The sequence below is a fragment of the Monodelphis domestica genome, chromosome 4 (genome assembly GCF_027887165.1).
Source record: "Monodelphis domestica isolate mMonDom1 chromosome 4, mMonDom1.pri, whole genome shotgun sequence".
NCBI lineage: Eukaryota > Metazoa > Chordata > Mammalia > Didelphimorphia > Didelphidae > Monodelphis > Monodelphis domestica.
In genome coordinates, this window is record NC_077230.1 from 320,132,418 (window position 1) to 320,151,152 (window position 18,735).

Below are 18,735 nucleotides of genomic sequence, written 5' to 3' on the forward strand. Positions count from 1 at the left end.
GACAAATAACATCCATTATTGCAAATACAGCAAAATATGCAAAGTTTATCATTTTTTTCATGTAAGTAAGTGCTTGCAGGTAATAAAGCTTTCAGAATGTTTCAAAATTCAGACTTTCTCTATTTCAAATTAGTGTACTTCATTTCATAAGAAATAAAATAATGGAACTTGTGGTCTAATAGAAAGAACATTGGAAATGAGGTCAGAGGAACTGAGTTTAAATCCTTGCCTTCTATTCTGTGTCCTTACAGAAGTTCATTTCTCTGGAACCAGTTTTCTCACTTATAAGGTAGATGGTCAACATGACTTCCAAGGTCCTTTCCAGCTCTAAGTTCTATAAGTCTATGAATGACTAAATAAGGAAAATCTCTCAATGACAATGTCTTTTCCTCTCCAAATCAGTGATTTCTCTACTGTGGCTTGTCTCAAAACATTTCTAATGTATAGGAAAGTCCCAGGAAAGGAAACCTCCTCTACCAATATGGATCACAGTAATAAGAGATGACTGGCTGCTAATTCCAGGGTTCACAAGCAGTAAGTGTCAGAGGTGAAACATAAAACCCAGGTCTTCATAATTATATGCCTGGCTTTGTAATTAATTCCTATTCCACATAGCCTCTCAACTGGCATCTCTGTGACCTATTTTTTATTTACATTCTTAGTCTTATTTTCTTCCCTTTCATCTTACTCAGTTTGTCCTCCTCTGCCTTCTGTGTTCTTCCTTTCTTCTGCTGCTATCTAATAATGACAGAAGCCAGTGTAGGCAGAGAAGCAACTTCTATAATTGAACAAATATAAAATGGATCCAAATAAAACTAGGTTCACAGAAACAAAACCATTTAAGGAAAGGTCATCACAAAATAAAATAAAAACTATCAAGAGCAGACTCCTAAAAATACCCTAGAAGGACTAACAATTGAGGTTGGACTTAAGGTTCTTTCTGCATTGCAGATACAGGTAAGAACTGACTGCCCCCTCGTATATCTGAATAGGAGACATTAGTAACAGAACAGCAAGAACTTTTATTTTACATGAAAACAGTTTGTATAAATTATGGTCTGCCTTAAAAAAATGTCAGCTAACAAGAAGGTGCCACTGTAGAGTGGAAAAATAGGTATTTTATAAGATTGCTCCAGGGGATTGATGCTTACTAAATTTTACTCGCTTCTTCCTCACCCAGTTCCTTCTTTAAGGAGGCCATCTAGAAAACTTATTTTCTTCTGATGTAGGTCCAGTAATTCAGTTCTTATTGTTTCCCTATGTGCTTGTAATGCAACATATAATTAACTACTGAGAGATGTTTCAAATAGAAGAGACTGACTAGTAATTGAACAAAGTCTATGAGTTATCCATAACAATCTCCCTATAATGAGGAACACCAACTATAACTATGGCCAGCTGATATGTAATACACAATCAAATTTGGCACTTAGAATTACAGTATGCTTTCAAAATTTGACCATAAGTGTAACACTCAGATGAAATTAAAGAATTATATTTATAGATAAATGTAGATCATTAGACTTAAAATCAACTCTCTCCACCCCCCAAGATGAAGCTAACAGAGGAAAAATCTCAAAAGCATTCCATACCTTGAGTGCTCTCTATTTACCTCTTTTTATATCAATGTAAAGAATCATCAGTGTGGTAACTTGTTTGTAACTTAGAACTTTAGAAAAGTTGTTTGGAGTACAAGTTAAGTGACTTACCTAGGATCACCCAGAATGTGTTAAAGGTAAGACTCGAAGCCAGGTGTTCCTGATTCCAAAGTCTTTACCATTATGCCATGTGGCCTATCTAACCAATTTATGGTTAGAAATTAGTTTATATAATAATTGGAGAGAAATGAATAAAAATGAAAAATACCTACGCATAAACACTTTTGTATTTCCCCTCCTTTCCAGTATTTGAAACCAGAATTTCATAACTGTATAGCTCTGGAACATTATTTTCCTCAGTTTCCCCATTAATGCTGCTGGAAGGAGGTGACCATGTAAGTACTACTGTTCTCGCTTGGATGTCTGATACCTGCAAAAATATACCATTTAGAAATTCTTTAAAACATATATGTAGAGGCTGAAGTATGATTCTATTAGGGTGCTGTGAAGAAGTACAAAAGAAGTTGAGGATAGCCATGATTATTTACCCTAGTACATGTGTGTACACACACACACACACATACACACACATGCGTGCTTATAATTTAATAGGAAGACACAATTAGACAAAGAAACATAAGCAAACATTATATATGATTATATATCCTTATATATAAAGATGCATATTTAGGCAAAATAGTTCATTTGGAGAAATATGCTTGTTTTCAGATGGGCATGAATAGTGGTGAAAGTTCAGAAGGGAGCATGCCAAGTCTGGGAACATTTAGGGCTATTCAAAATTACTAAGACTACTGGTGCCATGGAATTAAGCTCTCCTCCCCAAATTGTAAATTTTTCTGTTTTTCAAAATTCTCAAATTTGGAACATAATTATCTATATTTTATTTATTCTGCTTAGGAGAAAGACTTAAGCTGGGATTGCTGATATAGTAAATGGAGAGTGAGGAATAAATTTGAGAATTATTCAAGAGAAGAATTGACAGAACATGTTAATGGTATGGATAGGGAGGGAGAAAGAGAGAAATGGACAATAACTTTACAGTTATTAGTCTGAAAGAACTAGAACAACGGGGATTCTGGCAACTACAAAAGGCAGAGAAGTATGAAGTTGTTGGGAAAGATGAATTAGCGATATATTAACATATAAAATAAAATTTTAGGTGGGTTTAATTTTGTGTGGGTAAAATATCTGCATGACATTTGTAACTTATTCTGATGGAGAAAAAATATGGGACTGTCACCTTATAGGAGAAAAAAAAACCTGGCCACTTATTCCAGTCATTTAAATTCAACAATGTGTTATTTAGGGCTCACTATGTACAAAGGACTCATTAGAAAAAATGCCGTGAAATACACTGGGGTCTTTTCCCCTAAGAACAGTTCAAATTTTTACCTTTAGTGTAGTATAAAAAATTTTTATGAATATTTTAGAAGTCTAAAAATATTTGTTACAAAAATAAGGGCAAGTATTAATAATTCTTATCAGAGGAGCACAAATTCAGAGCCAGATGGGCCCTGAGAGGTTTTGCCATTTAATCCCCTTATTTTATGGATAAGGAAATTGAGGTCTAGTATTTCCAAGATAGTGACAGATTCAAGATAATATAATAACTATTTGGCTGCCCCAGAAATTCATTCTTATTAGTTATATATATTTGCAACTGTTATGTATATATTGTAGGATTTAAATTAATGTCCAATACTCCAAGTGTTATATTTTATAAAGTTTATTAATAATTACTAGAAAAGGAATAAAAAAGGTAATTATCTAACAAAATAAGACCATGTGACCAAGCTATCTGTGCCTATTTAAAAGCCCTGCTCTAGCAGCTTGAGATTTAGAAGAGAGAGAGAAGTGGGGATACACAAAATTTATATCTTCCCTATGTCAGCACATAACATGAGGAGAGTGGGGTGCTGGGAAGAGTATTTCAAGGGTACAAAAATTAATTACACAATATGAAATTACTAAGATTACATAAGTAAAGATTCAAATACAAATGCTATTAAAGTCATTGGATTCCTTTCCAAGTAAATATACAGAAATAGACATCAGTAGATTTTTTTAAAGTTCATGAATTAATTTGCAGAAATATGCATGCTACATCCATCGGTACCCAAATAAGCTTTAAAAATAAATGAATACTAGTATATTCAAACCCATTGGAAGAACCAGGGTTATCGTGGCTTAGTGGGCAGAACAGTGAGCTTTTTCAGGCTTCTTAAAACAGGGTGTAATTGAAGGCTAAGTGGACATATACTAGGAATGCAGTAGGCTCTAGGACCTAGTCTTGTTCCACTACACATAGCCTTCTCCAACTGCAGGCTTAGAATTTTTTCTCTTTATATTTGTTCTTTTTCTATTCCCACTCACTTTTAATGCTACCCAAATGAAATTTTTGGTAATAGAGGCTTTTCTTATTTATTTTGGGCACAAAGTGAAAGGGTTAAATTTATGTGTGCACAAAATTTTTTAATCACATGAATTTTGGCTTACTGCAAATCAGAAGATATTTTTCTCACATATCTAGGGGTTTGATAGCTTTTTTTAGGTGCGTGATGAGTTTACTTTGTGATACATCTGTAAGGAAATAAAAAAAGTACTTTGCATTTCTAAGAAAAACTTATTAAACTGACTTTTAATGGTTATAGCAACCATATCTATAAAGATACAGCAACTATAAAATATTTGAAAGCTACCACTCAAATATACATGAAAATGCCTTTAAAGTGCTTAATTTGCATATAGCTAAGTAATAAATGTTCTTTTTTCTAAAGCTTTCTTCATGTTTATTTACTTAGATTCTATCTCATGTTTAGACTATAGCCTGCTGGTGGATCAACCAGTCACAAATCTGTCCTCACTCCAATCTATCCTCCATTTAGCTGCCAAAGTGATTTTCCTAAAGCAAATATGACTGTTACCTCCTTACTCAATAAACTCCAATGGCTCCCTCTCATATCTAGGGTCAAATATGAAATACTCAAGCACTCAAAGCTCTTCATAAAGTAGCAACTCTCTCCCAACCTTCTACCTTCTGAAATCTCCACTACATTTCTCCTATACTCTTTGATCTAGCAATACTGGCCTTCTGAAAGTTTCTTAAACAAGATCCTCTGCTTCTGGCTCTGAGCACCTTCTCTGGCTGTCCTCTAAGTCTAGAACATTTGTCCCAACTCATCTTTGTATCTTAGCTTCCTTCGATCTCCAAGCTAAAATCCTTCCTTACAAAAGAAGCCTTTGCTACTCTTTCTTAAGGTTAGTACATTCCCTCAGCAACTTCCCTCAATTTATCCTGAGGAATGAGATAATTATGAAGGATTCTGAATGACAGAGTATTTAATATTTAATCCTATAAGTGAGAAAACTACTAGCATACAGGGCTTTTTGTATGTATTTGCTTGCACTTTATCTCTCTTATTATATTTTTAATTCCTCAAGAGCAGGGAATTTCTTTTGCTTTCTTTGTATCTTCAGTGCTTAGCACAGTGTCTACAGTACTATTAAGTAGTACTATTGAGTAGGCACTTAAATGCTTACATGTAACTGTAATGTTTACATTTCAACTAGTCTAGAATTAATTCTAAGGTAACAGTTTCTGAATTTCTTTAATAGTACCATCTATAGAGTAACTATCTTTGTCTTAGAATCAATACAGTATATTGGTTTCAATGCAGAAGAGTGGTAAAGGCTAAGCAATGGGAGTGAAGTGATTTGCCTGGGACCACACAGCTAAGAAGAGTCTGAGGACATCTTTGAATCTAGGACCTCCTGTCTCTAGGTCTAGTCCTTAATCTACTGTGCTACTTAGCTGTCCCACCCTTAATAGCTATTTAAAAAAATAATATCTGAACAAAATTATCATAAATCTACATATATATTCTATGTATAACAATTACTGCCAGTCTGTATGCATAGAAAAGTAAGATCTTCAAATATGAAGAATATATCTCAGATACTTACCACTGGTTTGGTAATGCTAGAAAGAAGTGTTTCAAGTGCTTTTGTTTCTTCATCCTTTTCTTTAATAAAGTAAATAAAAATTAAATAATTTTTAGACTTCAACAGATACTCAAAGTTTATAAATTCAAATTATTTCTCCTGAATTTCCACTTGCTAGCATTCTTTTGCTACGGTTATATCTCTTCTAAAGTTATTTCTGAAGCAGTAAGTAAACTTGGAAACTTTAAAAGTCATTCATTTTTTATTATCAAAAAGTAAAAATTACCTCACAAAAATAAAGTGAAAATATTGGCAATCAAAATTATACTAGTGAGATGTTACATACCATGACCTAAGGAAGATTGTGTGTGTGTGAAGTCCAAGTCCCTAATTTATTTGAGAAGCTAGTAGGAGGCCACTTGCATGATATGTTTAACCACAGGGATGGTGACTTGGATGCCTGACTATATTTGCACAGTGAACTTCCTCTCTACCTATTAAAGTAGGTAGGCATATTCTCTGCATCTTAACTCTTAAGAGAGCTGCTCAGAGCTCTTGTGAGTTGTTCAGGGATTACAAAGCCAGCATGCATCAGAGACAGGACTTGAACTTAAGTCCTTCCTATCTTATTCATGTGAGAGGTCTGGAGTTTCATGGTGGAAAAAAAAGTCAAATTTAAACCAAATCACGAGACTTGAAGAGGTGGAAAGATAAGAAAAGCTGGTTTATTTTTACTTCCCTTTCCTTGTCCCAAATTTCTTAGTTATTTGCACATATAATACAAATTAGAACATGAAATGTCAATTTTCCAAACTCATTTAAGGATAAAATGATTGAGAAAATGCTTTATTATATAATGATTCATGCTAAAAGCCATCATTGTTCTTTTCTATAATTGACTTGCAGCTATATTTAAAATACATTTCTATAAGATTTATAAAAAGGGTAATAGTTTCTCTTTCTAAATTATCATAGTTAAATGGAATTACATGCCATGATACTCTTCTGGGTGCTATGTAAGATAAAATTGACACAGTCCCTGTTTACACAACTGAAAACATGTGTCTGTATCCTCAAGAGATCAAAGAAAAAGGTAAAGGATTTTTATATATATATAAAATAATATATTGTATAGTAATATATATATGTATATATAATATTCTTTGATCTCTTTATTTTTTCCATATAAAAAAGATGAGAGAAACATGATGACCTATTTGAAAAGATGCAAAATGAAGTGGAAAAACCCAGGAGAACACTGTGCACAATAACAGCAACTGGGAAGGACTTGGCTACTTCATCAATCCAATGATACAAAACAACTCCAAAGGCTTTATGATAAAAAAAATGCTTTCATCTATAGAGAGAGAATTGGTGAACTTTGAGGGCCAATTGAGTATAATTTTCGCACTTTTTCTTGCCTTTTGGGGGAATGGCTAATGTGGAATATATGTTTTGCATTATTTCATATATGTAACTGACATCATATTGCTTGCCTTGGTAGTGGATGGGGAAAGTGGAAGAAAAGGAATTTGGAATTTAAATTTGAAAAAATACATGTCAATGTAGGATAAAACTGGGACAGTTTATAGTCTAGTTGGATTATAATTTATAGTATGATAGTTGTACATTAGATTGTGGAGGATTTAAAAAGAGGACATATTTGATTCCTTAAGTAACAGGGAGTTAGAGAAATTCTTATATGCCATATTTTGTATGACTTTTGTGGATAATTTTTGCTATTGATTTTGGAGTTGATTCAACAAAATACCACCTCAATTAAATTTTAACTCTCAACATTTTAAAGACAGAAATATATTTTGTCATTCCATATAAATGCTAGTTCTTATTTTTAAACCAAAATTATTGATTTGTCTTATTTCATCCTTATGTCTTATGCATCAAATAATTTCCTGCATTTTGCAAGTAATTAGTAAATATCTCAAAAAGAATCAAATTTTAGGAAGAATATCTAGATTACTTAGAACATGAACTTTACAAAGTCACAAAACAGTCAAGACAAAGAAGTTTATAAACAACTAATAAAACAAAGGGGTCAAAAGTCCTTGAGTTCAGAGTATATATAAAAAGTTTTAGTTAACTTTTCACTACTTATACAATATAAAGTAACATGCATGTATTAGTTCTCAGAATTTCCTTCAAAGGGAATAAAAAGTAGAGTAGTGGGTAGGGAAAAAAAGCCATTACCTTCCTCCTACTTGTTTGGGGAAGGTCACATAAGAAGAATTTAGGGAGGAAAAATAAGAGGGAGGTAGGGAACAGATTAAAGTTGGAAGAAAATATTCCTCCAAGTATTGGCAGTAGAACTTGCCAGAAAATGGGTATAAGCAAGCTGTCAGAAGATTGTTATGGGCAGAAAAAATAATAGTCAGGAGAAAGATAAAAATTGAAATCAAGATGAGTGGTGTAAAAGGATTTTGAATGAGAGAATATGGAATTTTGATTACTCCCATCTCTGATTTTTCACTCAGAATTTCTTCAGGACAAGCAGAAAAAGCCATTTGAGGGAGACCATGTGAAGCTTTCCTACTCATGCTGTAGTAAAATAAGATGATATTAAGCATTTTCAAAACTCTGATGTACTGAGTTTCTAATCTGTCAATTTACTTTGCAGTTAAAATGAGGATCAATATAAAAAAAAGTTAACAAGTTAAATAAAAAAGTATGGAAAAAGACTTAATAGCAATAGGAAAATAATGAGATATTTAAATTACTTACCTTCTATTTCTGTATCCATTTGTGAGACAACTTTCCCTTTTCCCGCTTTATTCTTTGTTGATCCTGTGTTTAAGCCACTCACATTATGTCCTTTTATAAGTCCATTATGTTCATTTGTGGGAGAAGGACATTTGTGAGGTGATGATGGTGGGCTACTCAATTTATCTTTTTGTGATCCCTGTCGATCTTTTAATTTCTTCTGTAAACGCTCATAAGTTTTACTAGATCTTTCGTCTCTAAAGTTAGATCTACCATGTGTAGAAAGTGAATCTAGAAACAATAAAAAAAATAAATAACATTAAAAAATGCTTATGAAAGCATGAAAAGTCACAAAATTTTATTGGATAGCCCAAAGATATGTGAATAAAAGTCATATCACAAAATGTAATTATAAATAAAATATCTAAGAGCTATTTTTAAGAGATAAAATCAACAGGATTCACAAATGGTTGGTTGTGGAATGGGAGAAAGAGGAAAGAAATATGATTCTGAAAGTTCAAGTCCAGGTATCTGAAAGTATGGTTCAATCACAAAAAAAGATGGCATGGTTTAAATTGAGAGTTCGGTCTTAGACATGATGTGAGGTGATAGTGGAAAAAAAAAGGTAAAAACATCTCACAGACAAAACAGTGGGTCTGGAATTATGAGGAGAGGTAACAAGTAGAGATTTTAATTTGGTGGTTATACAGAGGTATTAAATGAAAATGGAAGAGGGCATAGAAAAAGAGTACAAAGTGAGCAATGTCTGGGGGGGGGCTCCCATATTTAGGGTCTGAGAGTGGGAAGAGGCTCTAGCATCTGAGATAGAGGAGTAATCTGAGAAGGAGAATAAGAAATTTTTAGAGTACATTATCAGGGATCTCAAAGGAGATTGTTAGTATCAAATAAAATGCAGAGGCCAATAAGGACTAGGAAAGACACTGGATTTGGCAATAAAGAAATCATGAAGGGCATTCTTCAACTGTTTCAAAATAGCGACTGTGTAAGAAGTCAGATTTCAAAGGACAGAAGCCTTTGGTGGAGATGACAAATCCTACCCCCCCCCCCCCGAAGTTTTATAGTAAAGAGGAGATAAGACAAGAGGACATGGGTAAAGAGGAATGGATTTTTTTTTTTTGGCTAAAGAAGACTATACAAGACCATAATCTTTAAAAATGTGTTCATCTTTCAAAGTACCATTGTAGTGTTAACAATATGAAAGAAACTCCACAGAATGTAAGCTCCTTGAGGACAGGGACAATTTCAAATTCAAGTGCCTAAATACTTATTGAATTAGAATTAAACTGAGTGTTTTTTGAATAGTTTTTCATAAAGGAATTTTACTTCTTTATATGAAGTAGAGATGACCAGCCTGGTAGTCCTCAAATGTAATCCTATATTTTTCATGAAGAAAATGGGTGACCAAGATTACATAGACAGTGGCAAAAATGGGATTTGAAGCCAGGTCCTTTGAATCCAAATATGCCCTATTTACTACTTTTCATCTGTATTAGTCACATCTTCATATCTCCTTGAGTGGAGTATTTTTATAAGCATCCTCACAGTGTTGAGCTCAAAGTAATAGTCATAATGAAAATAATTATGATAATTGATAGCACTTTCAGGGTTACAAAGTGCTTTATGTGTCTATTCAATATACTCCTATTGATGGATTGATATGGTAACTATGTAACAAAGTAATTTCCAATTGAAGATCATGAAGAAATGGCATGAGTATTCATCAATGAGAGGGGACTTTTTAAAAGGAGCTTGTTAACTTTCAAATATATACTTACCTAGATCTCCATATACCTGGGAAGGATGATACTGTGGTATATACTGTGTTGCCATATCTCCAGTTCCTGATACTGGTGAATATATATGACGTGGTGGAGGAGGCATCATAGCTGGAAGAGGAATGAAGCCAGGAAGAGGAGGATGGGGAGGTCTGTGTATCACTGCATGACCACCAGGATGAAACTCTGGTGCCTGAGGAACCACAACCACCCTTCGAACACCATTGTCTTCAATAACCTATGAGTCCCAGGGAAAGAAAAGGGATTAGCATTAAGTTCAAATGTATTCCTCAAGACCTGAATATATACTTTAAGAGTGTTATGGTAGAAAATAAGAATTTGAAAAGCTAAAGATTAAAGAAAAATGCCCACAGTATGGTCATAAAAATTATTAAGTACTTGCTTCATTTGACAGTGATTCCAAGATTCATTCATCAACTAATATTAATTAAGAGCAAGGCACTGTAATAGCAACTAAGGATACAAAGACAAAAGTAAAACAGTTCCTACTGTACAGGGACTTTTATATTTATAATTTTTAACTTTTAAGTAAAACATATAAATATGTTTCTAGAGAGAACAGAGTTTGGGGCTGGAAAGGTGTATCAAAAAGGCTTTACCCAGAAGATGGTTTTTAAGAAGAGCTTTAAAGGAAACTAGGGATTTTAGGAAGGCAGAGTATTTTAGTTGTGATCTATAAGACATGGAAAGTCATATGTGAAGAAAAGGAAATAGAACAGCTTAACTAGAAAGTGAAATGTGGAATCCACTTGGAAAAATGGGTTGGAACCAAACTTGAAGAGTTTTAAATGACAGTTTTTATTTGATGCTAGTAGTAAGAGGAAGTCATAGGAATAGTTCTGTGAATAGCTGGGCAACTTGGTCAGATATATGCCATTGGCTTAGGAAAAGAAGATTTAAAAAGATAAAAAAGATCTCAGTCTAAGAATCTGGAAGTTTGTTTTTTTTTTAAACCCTTACCTCCTGTCTTGGAGTCAATACTGTATATTGGCTCCACGGCAGAAGAGTGGTAAGGGCTGAGCAATGGGGGTCAAGTGACTTGCCCAGGGTCACACAGCTGGGAAGTGTCTGAGGCCAGATTTGAACCTAGGACCTCCCATCTCTAGACATGGCTCTCAATCCACTGAGCTACCCAGGTGCCCCCAGAATCTGGAAGTTTTAAAAAATCAGCTCATGAAGGAAAAGATGATACTGAGATAAAAATTCTATGTCATAAACACACATGATTACAAGGAGAAAGATGAGCCAATTTTCTAAAGTGATGGCTAGAGCTGTACAAAGAGCTTATTTAATAATCAATCGTATGTAACTTCAATTAAAACTTCTACCTTTTGCAAAGTCCCAGAACTTCAGGGATTAAGTAAAACTGTGGTAACCAGTAAGAAGATTGGACTAGAATTAAGAAAACTTTGCCTTGATGCTATAATTAACTAGTAATGAAACTCTGGGCAAGTCTTTTCTAAAAAAATGTAAACTAAGCCTAAATGAAATCCGAGATCCCTCCTTATTCGATTGTTTTCTGATTCTACAAATCGGATTTCTAATTTTTAAATTTAAATTAGATTTCCAGATGATATACACTTTCTTTTCTGTAAGAATAAATTATCATCATGTTTACTGTTCTTCTTTCCAAAAGTTCTGGGTGAGATGCTAAAGTGATATACATTTTTCTTATTTTTGCTTACTTTTGCCTTGTTTCAGAAAATTGAGGTTGATTGATATGATCTCTAGAATAATGAACTGTTACTATAAATTAGGCAATCCTTCTTGTAGGCACTTCCTATAATTGCCCCCAGAAAGGCTGTGGGTCAGCTCTCTAGAATAGTGTACCACCTTATCCTTGCTAATTTTCTTCTTTCTTAGAATTGTGAGCCTGGACTGTGTTAGCCAACCTCACAGTTGGCTAACAGTCAAAAATGTTTAAAGCAGCTTCCTACTGTGAAAAAAATACAAGATCTTTACCTTTTTATTTTGGTTGTTGTTGTTTTGCCTCCTGATTCTCTCAACCATATTTGCTTAAATTTTCTTTTTTTCTAGTCTTCCTATACCCAAACTGTACCATGTTCTGAGATTAGCATTTCCCTTTAGAGCTCTCTTACTTATTTAAAGTCTTTGAAATCTCACATCATCCACAAAAGCCAATTGTGAAGTTTCAATGACATCTTCTGTGTTTAATTTGAATGAGAACTTCCAAGGAAGTTCTCCATTTATAAAATTATAAAATAAAAAATAAAAATTATAAAATTTTTGCCTTTTACTACTTAAAATGTACTTGAGAAATATTTTTGATGTTTTTTATTTTTAAAAATTTCCTTTATTTTATTCCAGGAATAAACTTAAACTTAAGTTTTTCAAGGTTACATGATTTATGTTGTCTCCCTCCCTCTTCCCTTCCCCCTTTCCTGGAGTTAACAAGCAATTCCACTGGGTTATACATGTATTATATGTATCACTCAAAACCTATTTCCATATTATTCATTTTTGTAAAGGAGTAATCGTATGAAACCAAAACCCAAATCAGATACCCAAAAAAACAAGTAATAAATTATATGCTTTCTTCTGCATTCCTACTCCCACAGTTCTTTCTTTATATGTGGATAGTATTCTTTTTCTGAAATCCCTCAGAATTGTCTTGGATAATTGTATTGCTGTTAGTTTGCTACACTTTTTAATACACATTTTGCAATATATGCAATTTATCTGCATAATTCCAAATAGCTTTCCAAAATGGTTATATTGATTTACAGTTTCACCAATAATGCTTTAGTATACCTGTCTTCCTGCAACCCTCCAGCATTGACTCAGACAGTTCTTGCTTTATGAAAGTGGTCCTTTCTGCAGATGTTTATATATTACAAATTTGTACATACCCATACACTTTACTTAAGTCTATATAACAAAAGCACATGCCAAATAAAACTTTTATGTATCACAGGATGAACTAAGATGCAGAAATATTAAATATTGCATCATAACAGAATTATGAAATGAAAGACTTAATGATAAAATATGCACAATACTGTAAAGTTAACATAGATGTGCAGTATGTTGCCCCTTCTACATTCACTGCACCGAGTTGTTTAAAAAATTTAATTACCCAATTACATATAATAAATCTTTTTAAATACATTTCCTGAAATTATAGTATTCAAATTATCTTCCTCCCACCTCCCTGAAATGATAAACAATTTGATCTGGTTTATACATTTGTGATCCTACACAATATATTTCCATTTTGGTCATGTTGTGAGAAAATACTCATATAAAACCCAAATCCCTAAATAAAATACAGAAATAAAATGAAAAATTGTATGCTTCAATTTGCATTCAGGCTCCATCAGGTCTCTGTCTGGAGGTGAATAGCATTCTTTGTCATAAGTCCTTAAGAATAGTTTTTCACAGTTGATCATCCTACAATATTGCTGGTACTGTGGACAATGTTCTCCTGGCTCTGCTTACTTTACTACACACCAGTTCATGTAGGTTTTCCCAGGGTTTTCTGAGATCATCCTGTTAATCATTCTTATGTTACAACAGTATTCCATTATAATCAAATCCTACAATTTGTTCAGCCATTCTCCAACTGATGGATATCCCCTCAATTTCTGATTCTTTGCCACCACAAAAAGAGCTGCTGCAAACATTTTTGAATAAATAGATCCCGCCCCCCCCCAATATCGTTGGAGTATAGATCTCATAGTAGTATTACTGGATTGAATGATATGCAGTTTTATATCCCCATAGGTATATTCCAAACCACCCTCCAGAAAGGTTGAAACAATCATTACTCTACCAACAATGTATTAGTGTCCCAATTTTTCCATATCCTCTCCAACATTTATCATTTTCTTTTACTGTCATAGTAGTTGCCTGTCTTAATTTGTTGATATTGGGGGTTAGGCTGTTTGAATGTTCTCAGGGTAGCTAAATTTTTTACTTCTATTTATTTTTGTTGGATTGTTTCTTTTGCCTTTGTTAATTTTTGCTTTAATTCTTCAATTTGGTCATCTTTCTCTGTTGTTTGGTGTTTGCGTCATGTAAGTAAGATGCAGATTCCCTTAATTCTTGTAATCTCATGGAATTATATGTAGGGCAATAATTTTTGAAAAAATTCCTAATTGTGGCGGCATAGCCCTGTAGAAATTGTCTCCTAACATGTTGTGATACTTGATCACTGTCCTGAGGGAACCCTAGTATGATTTCAGCACTTTCTAGAAGGTGATCTAGATAATTGGAAGGATGTTTGTTGGATTCTTGATGAATCCTCTCAAATTTAACCCATGAGTTGGAACAGGTGCAAAAAGATTTTATAGTTCTAAAAGATTTTCTCTACCTTTTTTCAGATAATAAAGATTTGGGGGATTAGAAAATTCAATATCCGCCCCAAATTCTGGCCAGCTGGCAAGTTTTGGATCATCCCTTGTTTTTTAAAAATAAATTGTGCTTCCTCTGCAGGGGTAAATAATTCTTACAAAAGGATCTTGGTATCTGCAAAACTTGGTTCATATAGCCTAAAAGCATGTTTTTAGCCCCTTAACACAGCGGAAAGGTTCGATATACAATTTTGGCATTCTTTTGCATAATGCTTCTAAGTCCATTGCTGAGAAGGGCTTGTGGACTTTCATATGGATTACATTTAACTTTGCATAATCTTGTAAAGGTAATATATTTTGAACCCCTTTAGCATTCTCAATGTTTGTGGCTTCTGTGTTTGTTGCCTTGTCTGCAGTTGTTTTGTCAGTGCAGACTCCTATGGTTAGTGCAGGTGTAGTGTCATTGTCCTTGTCACAGTCATTGTCAGTGCCTTTCTCTGTATTGGTGTCACTGCCCATTCCCATTTTGTCCAGTTTAGTTATCAGCCCTTGGTATAATTCATTCATGGTATTCATTTGGTTGAAAACCATCACTAATGTGGGATCTTCATTGTTATGTTGTTTGCCCATGACCTGTTTAATTCCCTTTCTTAATGTGTTAAGGATTTGCCATGCCATCATTGTTGTTCCATATATGGCAAGGAACATTGGCCACAGACTCTTGATCTCAAATGTAATTTGGTCCCAGAATTGTGTTAACTGGACCATTGGCCAGTTAAAATCAGGTATGATACAACAAAATGTTATAAAGCCACCAAAAGAGTTGAGCAACCATAAGGAGAGATATTGAGATTATTATAATCTTTTGGTACATGCTTGATGGTAATGTACCTTGATTCTTTGCCTTTTGCCCCCAAAACCTCTTACAGTTAAAAATTGTTTTAAAATCAACCCTTAAAGAACCTCCCCCCTTTGGAGTAAACAGTACTGGCTTTTAGCCTAAGCTTCTGTTCCAAGATGGCTACCCCTCCCCCCCAGTCACTTCCAACTGCCACTAACTGAAAATGGTTCTTATCCTGAGCATCTGGGGTGCCAATTGTAAAAGAGGAAGAAAATTGGAGAGGAACCTCTCCACTATTACTAAGGGAGAGTGGTGAACAAAGGTTCTGTCTCAATTGTTAGAATATGATTCCAGTGAGAGATTGAAAGGGAGAAATGGGGGTAGGAGATAGATTTGAAGTAGGTTGATTCAGTTAGGGAGACAATATGTTTCTCTCAGTGGAGTTGAGGACCCCTGAGGCTAAGTCAGCCTCACAAAGGCAAGATGACTTTTTTTCAATCCCACTTCCCCAAAGACACTCTAGCTGTCAGCCTTTTCTGGATATTATATATGGCAAAACCTGGAAAGGAAAGGAGGTAGTGTTCCTTTGCCAGCAGTACTGAACCAAGGGGTTCAAAATCAAACCACTTCTCTATGGAGAGTTATGACAAAACCCAGGTCTGGTTTGTCACAGACAAGGACAGGATTTCAGCTTTGAAATTCTGTCTTTAACTAGTCCAATCCTATTCTTTTACTATATTATAAAGACAGGCTCAAACCCAGATCTATCTTACATTAATATAATTTATTTGATGTCAAGGGAAAGGTAATGGCAGAGGAATGAAGGAAAAGTAAGTAAGTAAGTAAGTGGGAGAAGGATGGTCCTAGGGTCTACTTCTCTTGCAGTTGGATTTCAAAGTCTGAAAGCCTAAGGCTTCTGGGCCTTGGCTTCCTTTCCAACCAACAACTTCTTATCTGTACTCTTAATAAATTAACTAAATTATAGAGTTTCGTCCAAGGGACAGGTAAGGGAGAGAGACCCAAGGGAAAAGATCAGGTTGGCTCAAGCAAGAGAGTCCAACAAAAACCCTCTTGAGAATCAGGTAGTTGTTGACAAATCACAGAAGAGTTATTGAGGATCTCTGGATGGAGACAGGTCCCCAACAGGTAGAGAAATATGGTTTGGCAATCTCGAGCCTCAGGAAACACTCCTTCCCCTCTCCTTTCCAGGCTGGAAGTGCCTGTCAGTTGCTTCAGAGTTCTATTCTGATTTCAGAACTGCCAGGATTCTCTTGCCCCTCCTCCACTGCTCCTCAGGCTGATCTGTCCATCAGACCATAGGATTTTAACAGTGTCTTTACTCAAACCTTACAGGTGGCACCTCGGAGTTGTCTTAATTTGCAATTCTCTAATTAATAGTGATTTTCAACTTTTTTCATGCCTCTAGATAATTTTGTTTTCTTCAACTGAAAACAGCTTGTTCATATTTTTTGGCCATTTTTCAACTGGAGAATGACTTGTATGCTTATAAATTTGACTCAGTTCTCTACATATTTGAAAAATATGTATCTTTATCAGAGAAATTTGTTTAAAAAAATTTTCCCCAGTTTATTTTCCCCTTCTAATCTTGGTTGCAATTGTTTTGTTTGTACAAAATCTTTAAACATTTAATATAATCGTAATAATTAATTTAACATCTCATACTTTGTATTTCCTTCCATCTTATCTTCACCTTTTGTTCTTGCTCTTTCTCCTTTCATTCTGTCCCTCCTTACAACTGTTTCCTTCTAAGGGTTGCCTTTATCAATCCTTCTTTATTAGCCCTGCTCTCATCTTTTCTTATTTCCCTTTAGGATAAGCTAGAGATTTCCACACCCAACTGAGTAAAGAGAGTAAGATTTAAGTAATGCCTATTATTGCCTTCATTCTCCCTTCCAGTTAAATAGCTTTTTTGTACCTCCTCAGGTGAAATAATTTACCCCACTCTGGTTCTCCCTATCCTTTTCATCCAATTCTTTTTTTCACACCTCCCCCACTTTGGATATCATGTTATCACAGTCAATTTATTCTTCTACCTTCTATGTATACTCTAAACTACCCTAATAATGATAAAATTTTTAAGATTTTTAAGTATCATCATATAATACAGCAATATAAACAATCTGACCTCATCAAATCTCTAAACTTTTTTCTTTTCCTGTTAACCTTTTTATGCTTCTGTTGAATTCTGTATTTGAACATCATATTTTCTGTTCAGGTCTGGTCTTGTTATCAGAACTGCTCTGAAATCCTCTATTTCATGAAATGACTATTTTTCCCTCTGATAGGATATACTCAGTTTGCTGGGCAGGTGATTCTTGGTTGCAAATCTAACTCCTTTGTCTCCTGTAATATTATATTCTAAGCCCAGCATTCCTTTAATGTAGAAGCTGCAAAGTCCTGTGTAATCCTAACTGTCGGTCCATGATATTTGAATTGATTCTTTCTAACTGCTTGTTATATTTTCTCCAGTTGCCTGAGTGCTTAGGAACTTGGCTATTTATAATTTTTTTAACATTATAAATATAGAAGATAATACCAATAGGCAATATGAAAACATTATTTAAGGGGGCAAGGAGGATGATATGATGGTGGCTTAAAAAAATTATCGTGTTCTTTTGAGGCAAAACAATGTGATCAAAATGTCTATATTATGGAGCAAGTTGTTTGAAAAATGTTTTCTTGCTCAAAAAGAGAATTCTGGGGCAAAATACTACTTTATGTAGGTTTAACATAGTTTATAAATTACTTCCCAATATGATTATTCAGTTTCCACATGTGATCATCTAATAGTATAGATATTACCATCTATATTTTATAGATGAAAAAATTAAGACACATAGAAGTTAAGTCACTTTGCCCAAATGTCAGAGTCAGGCCTGCAATCTATGTCTTGAATCCAAGGTCAAAATTCTATTTTTCACTAAATCCTGCTACTTCTCAAAATTTCTCATAATGTATCTATCTCTAGTCAAAAGGGTCTTTTTAAAATTCCCACCTAAGTAGCATGCCTTTTTCAAGATATGAAGACAGAATTTCTTAAAAGCTACTCTTCTATTATTAGAGTAATTATTGGAATATTTAACTATGACAGCATGAAAAAATTTCTAAACTCAATCCATTAGGGGAAAGGGGGAAGAACAAAACAGGCTAGGCAATTTTGCCAGAATGTCTTTAGATTTTGCAAAATCTAAGCAGGTGAAAGGACTCAGTCACCATATTTTTGATACTCTGGTAGTTTGACAAATAATTCTAAATGAGTTTAAAGTATATGTATGAGTCACAGACTCAAACACTGATATGCTTTATAGAAGAGATGGAATATGGTAAAAGTATACCAGGTACACATTTTTAAAGCTGGTACACTTGGCCAATTATGTTTTCCTCAGGATTTCTTCCTGGAAGTTTCTTCACTAAATAAAATTGTAATTGGAAACTTATGTCTCATGCTTCTGTCACTGCATGGT

At 34.1% G+C, this 18,735-nt stretch overlaps 1 protein-coding gene across 7 annotated transcripts in view; it reads right to left on the bottom strand.

Annotated features, from left to right (window-relative positions):
* Positions 1-18,735, bottom strand: part of FNDC3A (fibronectin type III domain containing 3A) — a 191,382-nt gene that overhangs the window by 55,240 nt on the left and 117,407 nt on the right. For all 7 annotated transcript variants that reach the window (XM_016421933.2, XM_007495421.3, XM_056794841.1 and 4 more), the window contains 4 exons: positions 10,076-10,313; positions 8,301-8,570; positions 5,583-5,641; positions 1,871-2,028 (listed from right to left, as the gene is read on the bottom strand). In XM_016421933.2, the coding sequence (XP_016277419.1) occupies positions 1,871-2,028; positions 5,583-5,641; positions 8,301-8,570; positions 10,076-10,313 (725 nt within the window). The remainder of the gene's footprint in view (positions 1-1,870; positions 2,029-5,582; positions 5,642-8,300; positions 8,571-10,075; positions 10,314-18,735) is intronic.